We start from the raw sequence: 23,000 nt of genomic DNA, 5'->3' as shown, positions 1-23,000 counted from the left end.
CATGAGAGTACTTGCTCTAGTACTGACTGCCCTTCAAGGTGATGCTGCAATGGACGATGAGAATGCGCAGTCCGCTGACCTGCAACAGACACAATAGTATCTAGCCGCATGATCACTCGACGCTGTTGCACTCTGATACACAGACATTTACAGATCCATGCGATCCCCGATACATTACTAGCGATTACCAGGGCCCTACACACATCCGAGAGGGACGGTGCCCGCTGCTGTCTTTATAGCTATATGTAGGTACACGCCTTTATTTAACCCCTGACTAGGAGAGCCATAAGGTAATGGTGTGTAGACAATATATCATCATGCACAGATATGAAACAGCAACCCGACTTAAATTCCTTGGATGGCAGTTTGTAGTATTGTAAAATTTTAGTTTTGATTATATGTTTAAAAAATAGGTCTTATTGGTATCCACAAGTGACCTCCTATCACGCATTGCCAATTTATATTATTCTATTTATACTGTTGTTCAAATCCGAACAGTAGGTTATTTATCTGTGTTAGGATTGCATATATATCAGGTATTGTGGTGCTGGCGCGGACAAGATCTGTCCTGATTATGATGTGTACCTTCTTTAAGATGCATAGACCATGATGTAGCAGCACATGCGAGCAATGGCACACTGGGACCTCTCCATACCTTTCCCACACAATGTATGTATCTGTCAGCTGGAATAATGTGTTAATATCACTTTCACATTGTTGTTATATATCCATTTCTTAGTCGCATGTATTTTATATTTTTGCGGTGAACATCTGAAAATGCTGTATAAAATGTGATGCCAGTTATGATAAAATCAGAAAATACCAATAAAGATATTTAAACAAAAAAATGAGAGTACCTGCTCTAGAAGTAAGACGTGGTTGTTACACCCGCAAGTTTCTGGTGCCCAAAATAGACAGAGTCCTTTGACTTATTTTAGACCAGTGCCCTCTCAACACCTTCCTCTGGAAGGAAAAATTCCAAATGCTCACAGTAGCCCAGGTCTTGTCTGCCCTGAACCTTAGAAAATGGATGCTAGCTTTGGACCTACAGGACGCTTATTTCCGTATACCCGTTCTGCCAGCCTACCTGCGTTGTGGCTTGTGGTGTGACAGAAACATTTTCTGTTTGCTGTGCTCCCTTTTGGTCTCACTAGTACCCCTCAGGTGTGCACAAAAGTCATGGTGGTGATTGCAGCACATCTTCAGAAGTCTGGGGTACCGGTCTTCCCCCCACCTTGATGACTGACTGCTGAACACACACTTGCCCGAGGCAGTCGTGAACCACCTCCGGATGACGGTAAACCACCTAATATCATTGGGGTTCACTATCAATGTGCCAAAGTCACACGACTCCTCCTCAGGTGCTTCCGTTCTTCCGAGATATTCTGAATACGGTAGGGTTTCGTGCCTTTCCCCCTGGAGCAGAGAGTCCAGGACATTCAGCCTAGGATCTTGATGTTTCAGCCTCAGTCCAGGATCTCAGTGTGGATGACGAGAGGCTCCTGAGATTGTTGGCCTCCTGCATCCTGCTGGCAAAACATACCAGGTTGCACATGCGGGCTCTGCAGTGAGATCTCAAATCCTGGTGGGCACATAATCAGGGGTATCTTACCAGATTGTATCCAGATTTCTGAGGAGACTGCAAAAGATGACCATGCCATGATAATGTGTAGGGCTGCAGTAATTCTTGACCTCCATCTCCCCAACTTGGAGGTGAAGACTAAGGTCTTGACAGACGTTCTTCAGCTGCGGAAATCTTCTTTTGAGGCCCTCCTGCCATTTAACAAGGCTTTAACAGACACCTTATTAGGTCATGGGCCAGACTCTGCTGTGGCCCACCAGTCAACAATAAATTTGTGTTTTCTGCACATCTATTGGGTCTGTGGTCAGCGTTCTTTACACCCACCCGGAGCTGACAGTGTCATGGATACACCGCTGCAGGGTTTGGGGGGGCCATGTTGAAGTTGAGATCAGAGGCCTCTGTTCTTCAGAAGGAACTCAACTCCACAGCAGTTTGTTAAAGTTGGTTGTCGTTTTCCTGGTTCTGAATGCTATCCTGCCCACTAAAAGAGGAATGCTGGTGCAGGTGCTCATGGACAACACCACTGCCATGTAATACTGCAACAAGCAGGGTGAGGTGGGTGGGTTCTTAGGTCCTGTGTCAAGAGGCTCTATGCCTCTGGAAGTGGCTGGATTGCCAAGGAATTTCTCTGGTGGTAAACCACATGGAGGATCTCTAAACACCAGGGCAGACTAACTCAGAAGATCACAAATGGCAATTGCACAGGTACAGGGGCAGTCGGTCTTCCAAAAAAGGGGAGAACCCTGGCTCGATCTTTTCGCCAGCATCATGAACGTGTATGGTCAGAGGTTTCGCGCATTGGCATTTCCAAGGCAGCTCTCTCTCTGAGGCACCTTCTATCTAGAGTGGACCTTGGGACTCCTGTATGCCTCACTGCCACTACCTCTCTTGCTCCAAGTTGTGAAGAATATCAGCAATGACCAGGCCCAAGTCATCCAAGCAATACCTAATTGGGCCAGGAGAGTGAGGTATCCAGAACTCCTGGGCATGAGCTTCTGTCCTCCCCATCAAGCTGCCGCTTCGCCGTAAATATTTTTTCACAGCAGCAGGGCAGTGTGCTGCTTCCGTGTCCTGACAAAATGAAATGCATCTCTATGCTTGGAGATTAAGAGGTGTGCATGAGTGGTGCTTATATGTCATTTTGCTGGTCTCTTCTGGAACAAAATGACATCCCCACAGGATGCACAAGGCCACCATTTGGCACACAAGAGTACTGCTTTAAAGTTTTTCCAGATCCAGTCTGATGCCTAGGGAATATTTACACGGTGAGGAATCTGCAGTTAGAGTAGCCACTAGAAAGAGTGTGACCGAAGGTAAGTATCTTGTTCATTTTGCCACTTACAGGTGGTGCCACTTCAGGTGTTATGATAGTGTCTATTCATTTTTCTCTTACATTCACCAACAATTTGATCATACCTCTTCGACTGGACAGGATGTGAATTTACTGAGCCAAACTTGTCACACTTTTTGGTGAGGGTGAAATTGACTCTTCACCATTTTTAAATCTAACATACAGTAGAGGCATGTTGATGAACATGTAAACATATTCATGATTACCCTTGTGTGTTCTGTGCTGTTCACTGCTACATTTTAATTTGGAAGTATATGTTTACTTTGAGCATTAATATTGTAATGCAGTCCCTGATGAATTACACCTGTTTAATCAAAATATTTTACTTTTAGGCTAATTTCTTGGACTGGAAGAAAAATTGACCCAGTCGGTGTAGATTACATACTGCAAAAGCTGGGTTTCCACCATGCAAGAACTACCATTCCAAAATGGCTTCAGCGAGGGGTTATGGATCCATTGGATAAAGTGCTATCTGTCCTCATTAAAAAACTTGGCTCTGCACTTCAGGATGAAAAAGAAAGGAAAGGAAAAGACAAGGAGGAGCACTAGAGATATTTTAATATTAGAACAACCCTTGTTTTATCCAAACCCACGGTCTATTACACTGAACTCTTTTATTGTATAATAAGAATGTATTTTAAAACTGATCCTGAAAGCTAACTCTAGTAACATTGTGCTGCCCTGTTGTCAATGTGAGTGTACCTGTTTACTGTGGTGTAAGCTGCCATTCTTTGATGGATAAGTATTGCATGTTTATTACATATGTATATATTGGGAAAGAGAATGGGTGAGGACATTTTTAAACTCACAGTTTGGGTTATTGGGTCGATATGTGCAATATGATTCCAACATCTGTAAAATATGTGCAAATAATTAACTGTGAATTTTCATTATTTTTATTTGCAATATCAAAATAAATTCTTGTTGACAGTGTGATGCATGTATTCTTTACCAGAAGTCTTTTTCCATTTAAAATTGTTGGGAACGTTTCGAAAATGTTCTTACTTTAATAATCAAGTTGATACTCCTCCCCTCACATTCCATATTTTGAACCTACTTTTCAAGTTGCTGGGTGGTTTTGAAAAATGTCATCCATACCTCACCAGCACCATGTGGCCCTTTTGTGACACGTGCTGCAAATTTTCCTGGTATAATGCTGGTATATATTTTATTTATTTTTAGAATTTATTAAGCGCGAACAATTGCCCGCAGGCGTCTCGGCGCTGTATTGTATTACTCACTTGTTTGATACTGAGGATGTTTTTCAGAGGTTAAACAGCCAGGTTTTCAGTTTCTTCCTGAAGGACATTAGGTTCGGACAAGTTCTTATGATTTGTGGGAGAGAATTCCACAATCTTGGGGCGGCAACTAGGAAACGTCTGTCTCCCCAGTTGACCAGCCTAGTCCGAGGCACTGCCAGGTCATTCTGTCCTGCTGATCGTAGCATTCGAGTGGGAATGTATGGGACAAGATGGTCGCACAGGAATTGAGGTGCTTGTTGATGTAAAGCCTTGTAGACGATACAAAGTGTTTTAAATTTAATTCGGTTCCTGACCGGGAGCCAATGAAGACTCCTCAGGGATTCTTGTATTGGCTTAAATTTAGGAATGTTCAGGAGAAGTCTGGCTGCCGCATTCTGGATTGTTTGCAATTTCTTTATTATCCTGACTTGTGCGTTTGCAAACAAGCCATTGCAATAGTCCAGTGCTGACAATACCAGAGCGCTGACCAGTGTCTTTCCCACATTAGTAGGAAGAAAAGGAAGAATCTTCCTAACCAGACGTAGTTTGTAAAACGCCGTAGAGGCCGTCTGATTAGCATGCGCCAGAAAATTTAGCTTGTCATCGAAGATGACACCCAAATTTCTTACTTTCGTAACTGGTATGGGTACGGCTCCAAAAGATGATGGCCACCAGGTTGGGGACCAGCTAGGACTGAGGTGGCCAAAGGTGACCACCTCAGTTTTATCAGAGTTTAATTTCAGACAATTTGCTGACATCCATTTTCCAATGGCCAGCATACCTGTCTTGAAATTTTCCGCCACTGTTTCCCCATTATTCCTAACAGCCAGTATCAGCTGTGTATCATCCGCATATGAGGTAAGGTTACATTGGATGACAGTGCTGTGAGTTCATATTTTTTCTGACTGTCACAGATGTTATAAAGGACCAGTCTTGTCTTTGAAACTGTTAGCACTAAGTTACTTCACCCTGTAGATTAGAGACCAGATTGGTAAACTGGTAACCAGCTTCTGGAATATGTTTCACAAGCCTTTGGTAAGACGCAGAGTTCCTAGATCTGCATTTGATAGTTTCCAACATTTAGCTAAATACACCTGTAAGAAAATACCTCTTTTTTGTATGGTCACCCCCAAACTTTGGACTAATGTTGCTGGGTTTTCGACTCAGAGTTCACTGAGGCCTGCTAACCAGAAGTCCGTGCCGGTACCCTGACCCTTAAACTTATGTTTGATTGGCCTACTGTAGGAAAGTGTCCCTTTTTGTCATAGTCCCCCCCCCCCACACACACACACTTTTTGCCACTAGTACTGATGAATTTTTACTGATGGTCACCGAGGCCCTGCTAACCAGGCCCCACGTCTCTTTCCCTAAATGCAAGGTAAAATTGTCTAATTGTGTTACATTTGGCACACACTTTAGCACCCCTGTAAGTCCCTAGTAAATGGAACTCTGGTATCTAGGGCATGGGTACTAAAGAGGGTCCCTAAGGGATGCAGCATGTATTATGCCATCCTAAGGAACCCCCATACAAATTGTATGCAGACTGCCATTGCAGGCTGCGTGACATGGTGCAAACCATGTATGAAAACACAACATGGCATACTCACTGTGTGCCATGCCAAAGACGCAGCATAAAATATATGCAAGTCATCTCTACAGCAGGCCTTATAGCCCTATGGTAGGGTGCATTATACTACATGTGAGGACATATCTACATTATCTGCATAAGAAGCTATGCCCCTGTGCTGTCTAGTTTGAGTACTAGATAGTCCAAGTGAACAGGGAAGCCATCTTAAGTATATGTACTGGGACTGGTCATTATGAGTTCCCCAGCTACATAATGGCTTTACTGGAATATATTGTATCTGAAAGAGACACGTTAGTGATAGATTCCTTACCTTAGAATATCCCCAGGCGTCAGACTGGATCCGCAAACTTTTGCGTAGCAATACCCCTGCGCGTCGGTAGGCGTCGCCCGCGGCTCCGCGTATGTCGTCGGCGTCGTTAGCACCGGAATGACATCACCGGAGTACTTAGACGTCGCCCTCGCACGCTGATGTCATTTCTTCTTTTTTCGGCGCCAGCTAGCGCAGATCCGGAGAAGCTCTACCCCTTAGTCTTTGATCTTTTGATCTGTTTTTCTCGAGTCGCTCGACTCCTACGGTGCCGGTAGGGATGCCCGGGTTCAAACCCTGCTCCAAGTGTAGACGACTGATGTCGGTTACTGACCCCCATCACCTGTGTCTTCAGTGTCTAGGCCTCGACCACGACGACCGAACCTGCTCCGACTGCCGGGCCCTGACGTCTAAGGCTAGACGGGAGCGGTCCCGCAAGTGGCTTGAGCACCGGCAGTCGGCACCGTGCCGTTCAAGGTCCCGGTCCCACAGGAGGTCGAGGGACCGGTCGCGGGGTCGGTGCCCTCGTACCTCCGAGAGTCGGCATCGGTCTTCAGGATCCAGGTCCTCAGGTAAGAGGCATTAGAGGTCGGAAAGGCATCATCGTTCTTCCGACCCACCCCGACGCTTGCGCAACGCGGCCGGGGATTCGGGTGACACCATCCACGCGGCTCCGACGGAGTCGCGGGTGCCTCAACCTGCCCCATACCTTCTGGTCCCTGGGCACGATGCGACGCCAGAGAAGATCGAGCGGTACCTCATGGCCATGAGGTCTCTCCCTCCACCGCCGGGCTCCGTGGCGCCTTGGGCTGGATACCACAGACTCACTGGGCAGAGCGATGGCAACGACGGTGGCGGTTCGACGCCACGCCTGGTTGAGGACTGCCAACTTTTCGGCTGATGTCCAGGCCACCCTTCTGGACATGCCGTTTGATGGTCGTCTCCTCTTTGGCGACAATGCAGACCATGCGCTTTAGCGTTTTAAGGACTCCAGGGCTACCGCCAAGTCCCTGGGCCTCTCGGCCCCACGCCAGCAAACGGGTGCCTTTAGCTCCTTTCGTGGCCACGGAAGGGGTGCTCACACACGTCCTGCCAGCCACAGGCGGCAGAATAACATTCAGCGCGGTGACGGACGTGGTTACCGTCGCGACGGTAACAGGGGACAACAGCGCGGCCAGTCCACATCCACCTGCAGCCTTCCTAGTCCGAGCTTTCAGGCCCATTTGACGCCAGTGGGGGGCAGGGTTCGCCATCACCTCCTCCACTGGCGCTCCATCACATCGGACAGGTGGGTGCTGCAAATCGTCCGAAGAGGCTACTCCCTCCCCTTCGAGGAAACCATGCCACCGCAGTACCACCGCGTGTCGGGGGATCACTTGCAACTTCTGCAAGAGGAAGTTACGGCCCTCTTGGCCTAGAGGGCCATCGAGCACATTCCTGGGCCAGAAGTAGGGTGTGGTTGTTACTCCCACTACTTTCTGGTACCTTCTGGTGCATCACGCCAGGTGGCGGATGCGGGCTCTGCAGTGGGACCTGAAGTTTCAGTGGGCCCTGCATCAGGGCAACTTGTCCGAACATGTCTTGATCTCGGAGGGCACTGCAAGACAGTTGCAGTGGTGGCTCACGGACCGAGATTGGGTCAGCGGCAGATCCCTCTCCCTAACCCAAACGGAGCACGTAGTTGTGACGGACACGTCCCTCCAGGGCTGGGGGGGCCACATGGGAGAGGCGGAGATCAGAGGCCTCTGGTCTTCGGCGGAGTCCCAGCTCCACATCAACCTTCTGGAGCTGCGGGTGATCTGACTTGCACTGAAGGCATTCCTCCCCTCTGTCCGGGGGAGTGTAGTGCAGGTGTTCACAGACAACACCACCGCCATGTGGTACTGCAACAAACAGGGCGGGGTGGGGTCGTGGACCCTCTGCCAGGAGGCTCTGCGCCCCTGGCAGTGGCTGGAACATCAGGGCGTGACCCTGGTGGTTCAACACCTGGCAGGTTCTCTGAACGCCAGGGCGGACAAACTCAGCCGTCGGTGCATGATGGATCACGAAGGGCGTCTGAACTCGGACGTGGTGCAAGGCCTCTTTCAACAGTGGCGAGAGCCTTGGTTAGCTCTATTCGCCACAGAAGAGAACGCGCAATGTCATCAGTTCTGCGCGTTGGAATTTCCAAGGCGGCACCCGCTCGGAGACGCTTTTCGTCGCGAGTGGAGTTGCGGTCTATTGTACGCCTATACCACTTCTGCCCAGAGTGCTGAAGAAGATCAGGCGCGACCGGGCCTAGGTTTTCCTTGTGGCTCCGGACTGGGCACGAAGATATTGGTATCCAGAGCTACTCTGTCGATCCCCCGATTCGTCTGCCTCTTCAGGAGGACCTTCTGTTGCAGCAGCAGGGGACAGTCCTCCACCCGAACCTGTCCAGTCTCCACCTCCAAGCTTGGAGATTGAGCAGCGACAGTTGAGGCCATTTGACTTGCCTCCTGAAGTCTGTAATGTCATTCTGGCAGCCAGGCGTCCCTCCACGAAGTCGGTATACGCCTGCAGGTGGAACAGATTTGTGGCATGGTGCACAGCCAAGGCTGTGGATCCACTCTCTGCCCCCCTTTCTGAGGTTCTCCTCTTCCTTCTTTCTCTTGCCCAGCAGGGCTCTGCTCTGGGCACTATCAAGGGCTACCTTTCTGCCCTTTCCGCCTTCTTAAGGCTACCTGATCAGCCATCTTTGTTTAAGTCCCCTATTGTAAATAGGTTTTTGAAGGGCATCACACACATGTTCCCTCCTGTTCCTTTCGTGATGCCTCTGTGGGACTTGAACCTTGTACTTACTTATCTGATGTGCGCTCCCTTTGAGCCACTTCATAACTGTCCTCTTCGCCTTCTTACTCTGAAGACTGCTTTCCTGGTTGCCATCACCTCTGCCAGGAGAGTGAGTGAGCTCCTGGCTCTTTCTTCCAAACCTCCTTTCCTTTCTGTTCATCCGGACAAGGTTGTGTTGCGGACAAGGCCCTCTTTCCTGCCCAAGGTAGTCACAGCCTTCCACATCAGGCAAGTCCATCACCTTGCCCACCTTCTTTCCGCCTCCGCATCCCTCTAAAGAGGAAGAGAGGCGCCTCCGTCTGGATCCAAAACGTGCGCTCTCTTACTATCTGGATCACATACGCCAGTTCCCGGTGGATGACCAACTCTTTGTTGGTTACGTGGGCGCTAAGAAAGGACGGGCGGTGCACAAGCGCACCATCTCTCGATGGATCGTATTGTGCATCCAGACGTGTTACTCTTAGGCTAAAAAGGAACCTCCTGTTGGGCTGAGGGCCCACTCCACTTGGGCCACGGCGACTACTACTGCCCTGGGCCGAGGAGTCCCCTTGTAGGACATTTGTCAGGCAGCTATGTGGGCCTCGCTGCACACGTTCGCGAGACACTACTGCCTGGACAGCCAAGTCCGGAGGGATGGCTTCTTTGGCCGTTCCGTCCTCCAGGACTTTCTGGTGTGATTATTGGTTCGCAGACCCACCACCGGGGTTGGTATTGCTGGGGTATCTATTCTAAGGTAAGGAATCTATCACTAACGTGTCTCTTTCAGATGCACAAGTTACTACTTGTGTAACGATATATCTGTAAGAGACATTAGTTAGTGATAGATTCCTTACCGACCCACCCATCCTCCCCGTTCTGCGAACCGATATCTAGGGTTAAGGTCATCCCCTTTCAGGGCCCTAGTTTCATGGCACCAGTGTTGGTTCTATCATGGCTTTGCGTATCTGACGCGGTAAAGCTGTGTATCAGAACTGACGTCAGCGCGCGAGGGTGGCGTCTAAGTACTCCGGTGACGTCATTCCAGCGCTAACGACGCCGACGATGGCCGTGGAGCCGCGGACGACGCCTACCGACGCGCAGGGGTATTGCTACGCAAAAGTTTCCGGATCCAGTCTGACGCCTGGGGATATTCTAAGGTAAGGAATCTATCACTAACTAATGTCTCTTACAGATATATTGTTACACAAGTAGTAACTTGTGCGTTTGGTATCAAACACTTTGTCTTAATAAATCTGTACTGTTACCAGTACTAGATGTATTATGACATGCACCCAGAGGTGCCCCCTGAAAAACCTACCAGTATCTAGCGTGCCAGCTGACTGGTATCGTCCAGCCTGCCACCGCAGACAAGTTTATTGACCCCCTGCAAGTTAAAGCCTGTGTTCTCTTACTCCAGAAACAATGCCTGCTCCGGATGAATGTGGATACACCCCCTCCAGCAGGATGACTAATGATTTAGCATATCAAGGCCATGGGCTTAAAAGCCCCTGCCACCTTTGATATGTTACCCCGGTTTCCCCCAGACCTGGGAAAGGCCACCCCCTGCCTTGAGTCCCATTTGGAACCAGGACAGGCGGGACATTAGCTATACATTAGGCATGTTGCACCCACAGGCTAGCCTCACCTCTAAGGTGGGCTACCTGATGTTTTCCACAAAAGAAGAGTTCCTCCATCTTGTTTTTGGTGGAATTAGGAACTCTGAAACGTGTAGGTGTTGTTTAATGGTGGTGTTTTTACCCCAGGGGTAAGAAGCCCATTGGCTACTACCCTTCATTTTGCTTAACACCCCTAAATTTAGTATTTAGGTGCCCCCCTGACACCAGGAACTCAGATTTGTCTGCCTGAAAGAAGGACAAAGAAGAGCTAAAGACGTGAAAACTATGGACCAGCATCTATCTTGACACAAATCCCTGCCTGACTGCTGCTCTCCCAATCACCAACTCGTCCAGGAGCAGAACGGCCTCCCCAAACCTTTGGAGGTCCTCCCAGCACTTCCTCCACCCAGCAACATCTCCCTTGGAATAGAGGAGCCACTTCCCTGCATCAACAGGCACCAACTGCAGTTGCCCGGTACAGCGTTCTGTCGACCCGAGGGAGCAGCACCCCATCAAGGTGTCTTTGTGCTCCGGGAGGTCAGATCTGTCTCCCTACAAAGTTTGGAGATGCCAGGACCCCAAGGAGATGCCGTGCACCAACACCTGTGGTACATTAGCCATTTGCAAGCACCAAAGCTGGTTTGTCTTCAGTTGGAACACCACTACTGCCAAAACCGACCTGCACATTGAAGGACTTAACCAGATGCCAGCTCCTCACAAGAGGTTGTCTTGCTGTGTTGCTTCTCCCTCTTCTGCAGGTCCACTGAGAACTGTGGGAGCCTCAAACGTGACGACCTGCCAGAAAAACCCCTTTGCACTTGCCCCCCAGCCAAGGCTTAGTACACCGACAGTGTCTCTGTGGTTCTGAGACCCTCAGCTTCTGAGACATCCCTTGTGTTCTGCCAGGACTGGTTCCCCAGTCTCCCCTTGCAGCCTTCTCTCACAGGTACTTTTCCCCATTGACTTTAGCATGTAGCATTTGGGGCTTCTACCACGCAAAGCACCTCTTCACACAGACACCCCAGGGCAGGTAAACTTGAGCTGTGGATGCTTTCTTGGACCTTGGCCCCTACTTACCGTAAGTCCAGAAGAACAGTCCTTTAAGTCATCTGTAAGTGCACCTATGCAGTGAATGTTTCTCCCAAAGAATATCACCATTGTGTTAGAGGCTCATGCCTCAAATCTGACAGCTGTCCTTTTCTACTGTTTCACTGTAAAAACTGATAACGTCTGAAGTACTTAGCTGATTGCAATAATCTTGGTGTCTAAATTTTTATTAAAATGTTATTTTTCTAAATTAGTCTGAAGTTTCTTCTTGAGTGTGTGTCTCATTTATTGACTCTGTATGTACAACAGATACTTAACAAACCCCTCTGTTAAGCCTAAACTGCTCGCCCACGCTACCACTAAGACAGCGTTTGGGATTATTAGTTTAAGCCCAGAAAGCCAATAAGGGTCATGTGGACTTTCTACATAGTGCACCTCATTTTAGTACACTACATAAAAAGGCTGCTTTCTACACCTACACCCAATTGGCATAAGCTCACTTAACTAGTCCCTAGCATATGGTACCAGGGGTACCCAGAGCCTGTAATTAGTGTGTCCCCTCAGAGACTGCAGCACTTGTGCCACCGTAAGTGGGACAATGTAAAACGTGACTCCCAGCCTGCCAGTGCTGGCAAAGCAGTTTAAACTCGACTTAGCCATTTTAAGCGGATCACTGCAATAAGGTTGCAGATTATTTTATGGGCAAGATATATAAAAAATATGCCACCTTCCCAGAAAGCAACAGGAATTTTGTCCCCACTCCTGTTGTGGAGGCACCCTGAACCGAGGATAAGTTTGTGTTTCATCCTCCTATGGAAAGTGAGGGTATTAAATTGATGGAGATTGTTAAATCAGGATCATCGTTGGACCTGGTTCCCCTAAAATGTTAGGCTTCAGAACATGTCCTTTAGTACGGAGCAGGTTCCCAGCACTTGGAAACACGCTATTGTGGTTCCATTGCTAAAGAAACCGTCATTAGATCCCGCTCTCCCTGAAACCCTGAGATCAATCTCTTTGCTCCCCTATGATGCACAAATTGCGGAGAAACATCTAAATGGCCAACTGTCTACGTTTCTGGAAGAGAGACGGTTTGTCATGATACACAGTCTGGCTTCAGGCCTCGTCCTAGCACGGTGTCAGCCCTTCTCCTGGCAACAGAAGCGTTGAGAATTGCAGCTGATGAAGGAAGGACAAATGCTTTGATCCTTCTTGACTTAAGTGCTGCATTCAACACGGTCTCCCACGACCTTCTGTTGCAGAGGCTGCTGGAGGCCGGGGTCGATGGTGGCACTTGGGAATGGATGAAAAACTTTTTGCAGAACAGATCCTTTCAGGTTCTGTAACATCCAATCTGAAAGAAACAGGTTAGTATTAGATTCCTTACCTTAGAATATCCCCAGACGTTTTTGCATAGCAGTACCCCTGCGCATCGGTAGGCGTTGTCTGCGGCTCCGCGTCCGTCGTCGGCGTCTTTGGCTCCGGGATGACGTCGCCGGAGTAGTTAGATGCCGCCATCGCGCGCTGACGTCAGTTCTTCTTTTTTCCACGCCAGCAAGCGCAGGTCAGGAGAAAATGGTACCCTTTAGTCACTTTTTGACTAAGCTTTTTCGATCCGTTCGTGTCGTGCGACTCCATCGGTGCCGGTAGGGATGCCCGGGTTGAAGCCCTGTGCCGACTGCAACCGACTGATGTCGGTTACCGACCACCACCGCCGGTGCCTACATTGCCTGGGACCCGATCACGATGACAAGTCGTGCCCCGACTGCCGGGCCTTGACGTCGAAGGCTAGGCGGGAGCGGTCCCGTAAGCGCCTCGAGCTCCGGCAGGCGGCCCTGCGCCCGAGGTCCCAGTCCGGAAGGAGGTCGAGGGACTGGTCGCGGGGCCGGAGTCATCACAGCTCGGCGAGTCGACACCACTCGTCGGGCTCCAAGTCCTCAGGTAATAGGCACAAGAAGTCGAAGAGGCGACCGCTCTTCTGACTCCCCCCGACGTGGCCGGGGGTTCGGGTGACATCGCCCACGCGGCTTCTCGGCCTTCTCCATACCCGCCGGTCCCTGGGCAGAACGTGACGCCGGAGGAGATCGACGCCTTCCTCATGGCCATGAGGTCGCTCTCTCCTCCGTCGGGTTCCGCGGCGCCCTAGGGTCCAGCGGACCCGACTGGGAGCCCATGCGGCCGGGTGCTTCGGCCCCGGCGCCGTCGGGTGCTGCGGCCCTGGCGCCGTCAGCGACTTCTGTCCCGGCGCCGCAAGGCCCCACTGGATCCAGTTCCGGATCCGGGTCGCCGCTGGTCGACCTTACGACCCCGCTGGCGTCGACCCATAGGGTGTCACCCCCGGCGCCGTCCTCAGACGACGCCATCCCTGGTCCAACCCTCGGTCCGGATCCGACGTCAGAGCGGCGTTGCTCGACGCCGCATTCGGCGCCGGCCGAAGAGGAATTCTTTGAGGATCTGGGTCCATCCTGTATCCCTGAGTTTCAGGACATGGACGACGAGGTAGACTGGGGGGGGTCTGAGGAACCCCAGTCATATCAGGACTGGACACAGGAACTAGGGGACCAGACACTGGTTTTATCTTCCCTCCTACCGTGGCTACGGAGGAGGGGACTGCTTATAGTGTGGTGCTGATGAGGGCAGCCAAGGCCTTTGCCCTTGAGCTCCCCGTTGCAACAGTGAGGTCCAACATCCTCACAGAGGTCCTTAAACCGCAGGTGAGCTTCCCTGGGCCTCTACTGCCGTTTAATGAGGCTCTCACAGACGTCCTGTTGGGCACTTGGTCCAGGCCCACTACAGGTCCTCCTGTAGATAGGAACGTCGCTAGGCGCCACCGCCCAGCCCCGGGCGACCCTAGTTTCTTGTCCACCCACCCCACCCCCGAGAGCCTGGTTATCCAAGCCTCTACCTCCCAATCCGCATTCCCGACGGCACCACCAGATCGGGAATCCAAGAGGTATGAACAGTTCGGAAAGATGTTCTCCTCCCTTAGTTTGGGGTTGCGGTTAGTCAACACTGCGTGGCTCTTGGGCCGTTGCACCCACTCTCTGTGGGATACGGTTGCGGCCGTGCTGCCTGAGTGCCCAGAGGGAGCCCGTGCGAAACTCACTCAAGCCCTTGCGGAGGGAAGGGACGCAGCGCGGTACTCTATCAGATGTGGACTGGATACCACGGACTCGCTAGGAAGAGCGATTTCCACGTCTGTGGCAGTTCGCCGCCACGCCTGGCGGAGGTCCGCCAACTTTTCAGCCGATGTCCAAAACACCCTTATGGACGTGCCGTTCGATGGCAGCCACCTCTTCGGTGGCAAGGCAGATCATGCGCTGGAATGCTTTAAGGACTCCAGGGCTACTGCCAAGTCCTTGGGCCTGTCGGCCCTGCGCCAGCAATCTTCTGCCCAGCGCTCCTTTCGTGGCCACGGAAGGGGTACTTCCACACGTCCTGCCAACCACGGGCGGCAGACTAACAATCAGCGCGGTGGCGGACGTGGTTACCGTCGCGGCGGTAACAGGGTACAACGGCGCAGCCAGTCCACATCCACCTGAAGCATCCGCCTCAAAGCCTTCCCAGTCCGAGCTTTCAGGCCCATTTGAAACCAGTGGGGGGCAGGGTTCGCCATCACCTCCTCCACTGGCGCTCCATCACATCGGACAGGTGGGTGCTGCAAATCGTCCGAAGGGGCTACTCCCTCCCCTTCGAGGCAACCCCTCCAGCCATGCCACCGCAGTACCACCGCGTGTCGGGGGATCACTTGCAACTTCTGCAAGAGGAAGTTACAGCCCTCTTGGCCAAGGGGGCCATCGAGCGTGTTCCTTGGCCAGAAGTAGGGTGTGGTTGTTACTCCCACTACTTTCTGGTTCCCGAGAAGGGCAAAGGGGGCCTACGCCCTATCTTGGACCTCCGGAACGTCAACGGCTTCCTCCCGAAGGAGAAGTTCAAGATGCTGACTTTGGCTCAGGTCTTAGCTGCCCTAGACCCGGGAGACTGGATGGTAGCGATGGACTTGCAGGATGCCTATTTTCACATCCCCGTCCTGCCGGCCCACCGGCGGTTCACGGTAGGCCACGAGCACTTTCAGTTTACCGTGCTCCCCTTCGGCCTTACCAGCGCCTCACGGGTGTTCACGAAAGGGATGGCGGTGGTCGCAGCTGATCTGCGCAGGTTAGGGGTTTCAGTCTTCCCCTACCTCGACGACGGGTTGTTGAAGGCGGGCTCGCCCCAGACATTCGTCAGCCACTTCCAGACTACGGCCGACCTCCTGCACCTACTGGGGTTCTCCATCAATGTGCTGAAGTCGCACCTCTGTCCCTCTCAGAAGCTCTTCTTCATCGGAGCGGTTCTAGACTCGGCGCAGTTTCGGGTTTATTTTCCCGAACAGGGTGTTCGGGATATTCAGGCTCTGATTCCGATCTTTCAGCCTTTATCCCAAGTCTCGGTCAGGTTGACAGTGCGGCTTCTGGTGCTGATGGCCTGGAGAATCTTTCTGGTGCATCACGCTAGGTGGCGGATGCGGGCTCTGCAGTGGGACCTGAAGTTTCAGTGGGCCCAGCATCAGGGCAACTTGTCTGACCATGTCTTGATCCCGGGGGGGGGGCACTGCAAGACAGTTGCAGTGGTGGCTCACGGACCGCGATTGGGTCAGCGGCAGATCCCTCTTCCCTACCCCACCCGGAGCACGTAGTTATGACGGGCGCGTCCCTCCAGGGCTGGGGGGGCCACATGGGAGAGGTAGAGATCAGAGGCCTCTGGTCTCCGGCGGAGTCCCGGCTCCACATCAACCTTCTGGAGCTGCGGGCGATCTGGCTTGCACTGAAGGCATTCCTCCCCTCTGTCTGGGGGAGTGTAGTGCAGGTGTTCACGGACAACACCACCGCCATGTGGTACTGCAACAAACAGGGTGGGGTGGGGTCGTGGACCTTTTGCCAGGAGGCTCTGCGCCTCTGGCAGTGGCTGGAACATCAGGGCGTGACCCTGGTGGTTCAACACCTGGCCGGTTCCCTGAACGCCAGGGCGGACGAACTCAGCCGTCGGTGCATGATGGATCACAAATGGCGTCTGAACTCAGACGTGGCGCAAGGCCTCTTTCAGCAGTGGGGCGAGCCGTGGTTAGATCTATTCAGCACACAATAGAACGCGCAATGTCATCAGTTCTGCGCGTTGGAATTGCACGAAGATACTGGTATCCCGAGCTACTCAGCATGTCAGTAGATCCCGCGATTCGTCTGCCTCTTCAGGAGGACCTTCTGTCGCAGCAGCAGGGGACGGTCCTCCACCCGAACCTGTCCAGCCTCCACTTACATCCGTGGAGATTGAGCGGCGGCAGTTGAGGCCATTTTACTTGCCTCCTGAAGTCTGTAATGTGATTCTGGCAGCCAGGCGTCCCTCCACAAAATCGGTATACGCCTGCAGGTGGAACAAATTTGTGGCATGGTGCATAGCAAAAGCTGTGGATCCCCTTTCTGCCCCTCTTTCAGAGGCTCTCCTCTTTCTTCTTTCTCTTGCCCAGCAGGGCTCTGCTCTGGGCACTCTCAAGGGCTACCTCTCTGCCATTTCCGCCTTCTTAAGGCTCCCTGATCAGCCCTCTTTGTTCAAGTCCCCGGTTGTAAATAGGTTTTTGAAGGGCATCACTCATATGTTTCCTCCTGTTTCGAGCCACTTTATAACTGTCCTCTTCGTCTCCTTACTCTTAAGACTGCATTCCTGGTTGCCATCACCTCTGCCAGGAGAGTGAGGGAGCTCCAGGCTCTTTCTTCTCAACCTCCCTTCCTTTCTGTCCATCCGGAGAAAGTTGTGTTGCGGACACGACCCTCTTTCCTGCCCAAGGTAGTCACAGCCTTCCACATCGGGCAGTCCATCACCTTGCCCACCTTATTTCTGCCTCCGCATCCCTCGAAAGAGGAAGAGAGGCTCCACCGTCTGGACCCAAAACGTGCTCTCTCCTATTATCTGGACCATTTCTCGATGGGTCGTCTTGTGCATCAAGGCTTGTTACTCTCTGGCTAAGAAGGAGCCTCCTGTGGGGTTACGTGCCGATTCCACTCGGGCCACGGCGGCTACTACTGCCCTGGGTCGGGGAGTCCCCTTGCAGGACATCTGTCAGGCAGCTACGTGGGCCTCGCTGCACACGTTCGCAAGACACTACTGCCTGGACAGCCAAGTCCGGAGAGATGGCTTTTTCGGCCGTCCGTTCTCCAGGACTTTCTGGTGTGATCATTGGTTCGCAGACCCACCACCGGGGTTGGTATTGCTGGGGTATCTAATCTAAGGTATGGAATCTAATACTAACCTGTTTCTTTCAGATGCATGAGTTACTTACCTTCGGTAACGATATATCTGTAAGAAACAGTAGTTAGTATTAGATTCCTTACCGCCCCACCCATCCTCCCCGTTCCGCGAACCGATATCTAGGGTTAAGGTCATCCCCTTTCAGGGCCCTAATTTTCATGGCGCCAGTGTTGGTTTTTATCATGGCTCTGCGTTTCTGGCACGGAAAAGCTGTGTATAAGAACTGACGTCAGTGCGCGAGGGCGGCGTCTAAGTACTCCGGCGATGTCATCCGGGTGCCGACGATGGACGCGGGGCCGCAGACGACGCCTACCGACGCGCAGGGGTACTGCTACGCAAAAGTTTCCGGATCCAGACTGATGCCTGGGGAAATTCTAAGGTAAGGAATATAATACTAACTACTGTGTCTTACAGATATATCGTTACCGAAGGTAAGTAACTTGTGCTTTACCTCTAGAGTTTGTCATCTGTCACAGGGTTCAGCTCTCAACCCAACCCTGTTCAATTTCTATATGCGTCCTCTGGCAGATATTGTATTAAGGCATGACATAAAGCTGTTGTCATAAGCAGATGACACTCAGCTGATTGTTATGCTGGAGAAAAAGAAGTCTGGCATGGCATCTGATTAAAAGATCTGCATGGGGAGCTTGCGGATTGGATGAAATACAGCTGCCTCCAGCTGAACGTGGGGAAGAAAGAGGTGATGGTTGTTGGTAAACAGCCCTCCCTTTGGTCACAGCGATGGTGGCCTGAGGTACTGGGACCTACGCCGGCACTGAAAGCAAAGGTGAAGAATCTGGGAGTTTGGTTCGATAAAAATCTGTCTTTCTCCGAGCAGATAACGGCTGTGGCCGGAGCCTGCTTTGGCATTCTTAAAATGCTACTCAAAATGATGGACCTACTCCCCCTTGACGCCAAAAGAACTATTGTACAGGATCTTGTTACTTCACACCTTGATTATTGCAACATACTGTACCTAGGGGTGACCGCCAGAAATGTTAACCTCTTGCAGAAGGTTCAAAATGCTGCAGCCCGGCAGATCCTGAATATCCCTAGGCGGGCCTCGGTGGGGGAAGCTCTAAAGAAACTTCATTGGCTCCCAATACAGGCCAGAGTTACCTTTAAAGCTCTATGCTTTGGTCACAGGATCCTCAATCAGAAGGGACTGCGATTTCTGCTCCTCCTTCTTACGGCTTACCAACCAGTACGGGATTTGAGGTCGCTGGGCTCTGCCAAGGTGATTGTGCCCAGGGTGCAGAAGGCTCAAGCTGGAGGGAGATCCTTCGTCTTCCTGGCAGCTAAGGCATGGAATGACCTGCCTGCGGATCTTAGGACCTGCTTGTCGGAGTCTCTGTTCCGTAAAAATGTAAAAACCTGGCTCTTCCAACACCCTTTTGGTAGTCGGTAGTAATACTCCTTGACCTCTCTAGTTTGATAGTCTTACGTGCAGAATGGGCTGTAGCTCAGGACAGTAGCTGGGGGTTGATGATGTTCTAGCGCGGGGACACTTCGTTGGAGTAACCAAGCGCTTTACAAGCTTAATAATAATAATAAGCAACGGCAAAGCCCAAACTCCCTTTTTAACTCCTTGCGTGCTGGTGACAGAACCACTCCGTCACCAGCAACGGACGCGCTGTGCTGGTGACGGAGTGGTTCCATCACGGCCCAGCCGCCGCGCCTGCGCGGCATCTATTTCGCGCCTGCGCAGCGCGTTCTATTGAGCGGGCCGGGCCGTGACGGAACCACTCCGTCACAAGCATAGCTCGCTCGTGACGGAGTGGTTCTGTCACGAGCATGGCGGCGACCCGCGGCCCCCCTGCCCCCCCCAGCGCCGCGGCGGAATTACCGCCGCGGCCAAGGGGTTAATGTGTGTAAGTCACCCTAAAGCAGCCCTATCGAGTCCTAAGGCAGGGTACTGCGTATTAGAAAGTAGATTATGTGTTTAACTTGTTCTATCGGACAAAACACGTTATGGTCGTTATTACTGTAAGAGAGAGATTGGTAGCCCCATTGATAGTTACACACTGATAACCCAGCAGTGCTAACTTCTGAATGGGACTACCAAAGATCGTACTTTAAGGTATCAAGCAACTCATTACATTAATCCCGACTTCATGTCTAATTCTTAATAAATGTAACTTGGTGCCACTCTGTTGCCCAAGTTTTCCACTGGCCATTTTCCCATGCCGGCCACAAGGCAGCCTTCTGCCTGCCTGAGGAGACATGTCAACGGCTCCCAGGACAAGTAACAATAGAGGCCTGCCACTGGAGGAGGTGTTGCGTCCTTCTGGACGGAAGCCACTCAGATTGTTAGCCCAAAAGTCAATCTTCAAAGGGAAAGCCACTTTTGAAGGGCAATTGGTAACAACACTTAAGAGTGGCTGCACTTTTGTCTAGATAGACTGGTTGACGTTGGGGACAGAGCGGGGAAAACACAGCCCAAACCGTTTTTTTCATGGATATGTCCTCAGATAGCCACTCCTCTAGGGCAGGCTACTGAGCTCTACACACCAAGAGAAGGGTTTAGCCGCCATGAGAGTGGGAAAAATGGAGCACTCTAGGATATCTAAATGCCACACTCCAGAGGAAGTTGTCATCAGGTGGGAGGGAACCTAGTAGCTCATTGGCTAGTGACTGTGCCCTCCCCTGACAGTACTTTCTGGGCAATGAAAACTCGTTTGGGGTGGAGAAGATGACTGAAAGACTGCCATAGTGACCCAGGAAGCGGCAAAGAAAAGGCTGCACCAAAATTGGTTCACCTGCTACTCCTTGGAGTAGCAAAGGAAATGACTGTACCTGATGTGTCCTGCTCTTAGAATAGTCACCCCCCAATACCCAGCCAGAAGCAGAGATTTCAAGTTGGCTGGCTTTATGTTGGCAGCGAGGGGCCACCAAGGTTGAGGCAGCCTACCTGGGTCAGTTGGTAGCCCAGATCATCAGATCATTGCTCCTCGTCACAATGCAGCACTGGAGGAGACTGAGACCCAATGCTCAAAAGTTGTACCCAAGTCTGCTGGACCGGGTAGAGTCGTTGGAGTGCAGTTTGGTAGCCCAGGAGGAACGTTATCGCCAAAAGAAGGGAACTGCTGGTATTGTTGAGACCAGTGGTCCAGTGGCAACTAGACTTATGCTAAACCAAAGAGGACTTTAAGGGACGTCGACCCATGTGGCTAAAGTCGCCCCACCAGGACCGTGGGCCGAGGAGTAGCCCCAGGAAGAACCCCATTGACCGCACATCATATCAGCATCCTTGAGTATCTTCAGCATCTTATATCCTTGGCATCGGGACCTCTCCATAGAAGTCAACTGCAAGGGACCACTGACAATGGAACTGAAGGCTGCTTTTCTTGACGAGATAACTATTACTTTCCAACTTGCTGGTCCTCTTTGCACCTGCTGAGTTGGTCACCCAAAGTATTTCAAAGCAACTGCATTCTACTTTGACCAAGGTTTCCTTGAAAAAGATTTTAAGTGTCAAATTTGTTGAATTTGCCAATGGTTGTCTGTGGATAAGTGAAAAGTCCTAATGTATTGTTTCTTATCAAATCTGTAGCCCCAGAAACCTCCAGTGGATCTTTTTCATTTTAGTGACCATAAATTAATTAAAATATTCGCTATTTTTATAAATTGGTGACTGATTTCTAGAGAGTCGCTTCTTCGGTTGTTTTGGTGCTGTTTAAATGCTTTACACGTGTTCCTTTGTTGAAGCCTGACTGTTCAAAGCCACAGTTAACCGTTCAAAGCCACAGTTAACCATGGTTGAGCTGAGGTTTGACAAACAAATAAAAACTAGTACACACCACCTCATTGCAGTGTTTCCTCACACTGCAAACTTGCCTCATGGCTATATAAGCAGGCCTAAGGGCCACAAGATAGCATACAAATACCTCCAGTTTGCGCTGGTACTTGCTTGCCGCAGGGTCGCAACAACATAGATCAGCCAGTGTGCCCCAAAGACTGAGAGCTGGTGCAGGGAGTTTGAGCAGTGGACACTGGCAGAAGAGATTCACATGAAACTAAGTAGGAGGGATGAGAAACTGGAGGATGATGTGCAACTCTGGAGGGCCCTGGGAAATAGGCTTCTGGCTAGTGGGGGCGCTTCATAGAGTAATGTATCTACTGACATGGAAAATTAAAGGCCTGAGTGGTCTTGAGATGGTTGGTAAAATAACACAATTAGGGCAAGGTGGATGCACTGTACTGTATAGATCGATATACTGCCTCTATGTTGACAGCTGTTGCATATACTGCTGTGCGTTTGTTCTCTTCTTGACTGGCTTTCCGCTGTGGCGAATGTCCTTTGCTGCAAAGTTTAATTGTACTTATAAACAAAGGCTTGGGGAAAAAATAGGTTTGACAAACGATACCTGACTGGTCCTAGAAATGTTGGTAGTGTGTTACACAGTGAGGTCACCCTACCATACAATATAATGCACCACATTTCCTCACAACACCAGTCTCGTTGCTCAATAGTGGAACCCTTCCTGCCTTTCAATAAAAAAAATGACTACTTATTTTGGGGGTTTTATGGAGAAGCCAGGGTGATTACATCATTAGAAAAGGGGTGACAGGGCTGGTGTCTTGACAACAAATGCATATTTCAGCTTCTCGTGATATGAGCATGAAACATCACAAAACATAAATATCAGTGTAATACATGAGCATATTATCAAGTACAGTTCACAAGGAATTGCCAACACAGTCTTCTAACACGCTCTCTCTAAGGACGAGACTCCTCACATTCGAGTTCGCTATAGGATGTCCGGTATCGTGGTGACCAGAACTGGTCAGTTACTGTCCCATTTGGTATACTTTTTAAAGGGTAGCCAAATCCTCTCTAACTTGAACATCCTATTATTGATTACAGCAGTCAAGCGTTTGTGATATATATATATATATATATATATATATATATATATATATATATATATATATTCACTGAAAAAACCATAGGTTATAGACCATATATAGTTAGGAATTAGCATTTACAAAACCTTGAAAATTCACTGAAAAAACCATAGGTTATAGACCATATATAGTTAGGAATTAGCATTTACAAAACCTTGAAAATTCACTGAAAAAACCATAGGTTATAGACCATATATCGTTAGGAATTAGCATTTAAAAAACCTTATTTTACTCACACAAAACCATTGAAATTCCATATATAGTTAGTTGCACTAACTATATATCGCGCAC

The 23,000-nt window shown here is 50.5% G+C and overlaps 1 protein-coding gene across 15 annotated transcripts in view; it reads left to right on the top strand.

The window, feature by feature from the left end:
• BLTP1 (bridge-like lipid transfer protein family member 1) overlaps positions 1-3,866 on the top strand; it is a 2,102,388-nt gene extending 2,098,522 nt beyond the window's left edge. For all 15 annotated transcript variants that reach the window (XM_078676841.1, XM_078676840.1, XM_078676839.1 and 12 more), the window contains one exon: positions 3,266-3,866. In XM_078676841.1, the coding sequence (XP_078532967.1) occupies positions 3,266-3,482 (217 nt within the window). In that variant the 3' untranslated portion in view covers positions 3,483-3,866. The remainder of the gene's footprint in view (positions 1-3,265) is intronic.
• The last annotated feature ends 19,134 nt before the right edge of the window (positions 3,867-23,000 follow it).

The sequence above is a fragment of the Lissotriton helveticus genome, chromosome 2_1 (genome assembly GCF_964261635.1).
Source record: "Lissotriton helveticus chromosome 2_1, aLisHel1.1, whole genome shotgun sequence".
Lineage (NCBI taxonomy): Eukaryota > Metazoa > Chordata > Amphibia > Caudata > Salamandridae > Lissotriton > Lissotriton helveticus.
This window is presented reverse-complemented; position numbering and strand designations above follow the sequence as displayed.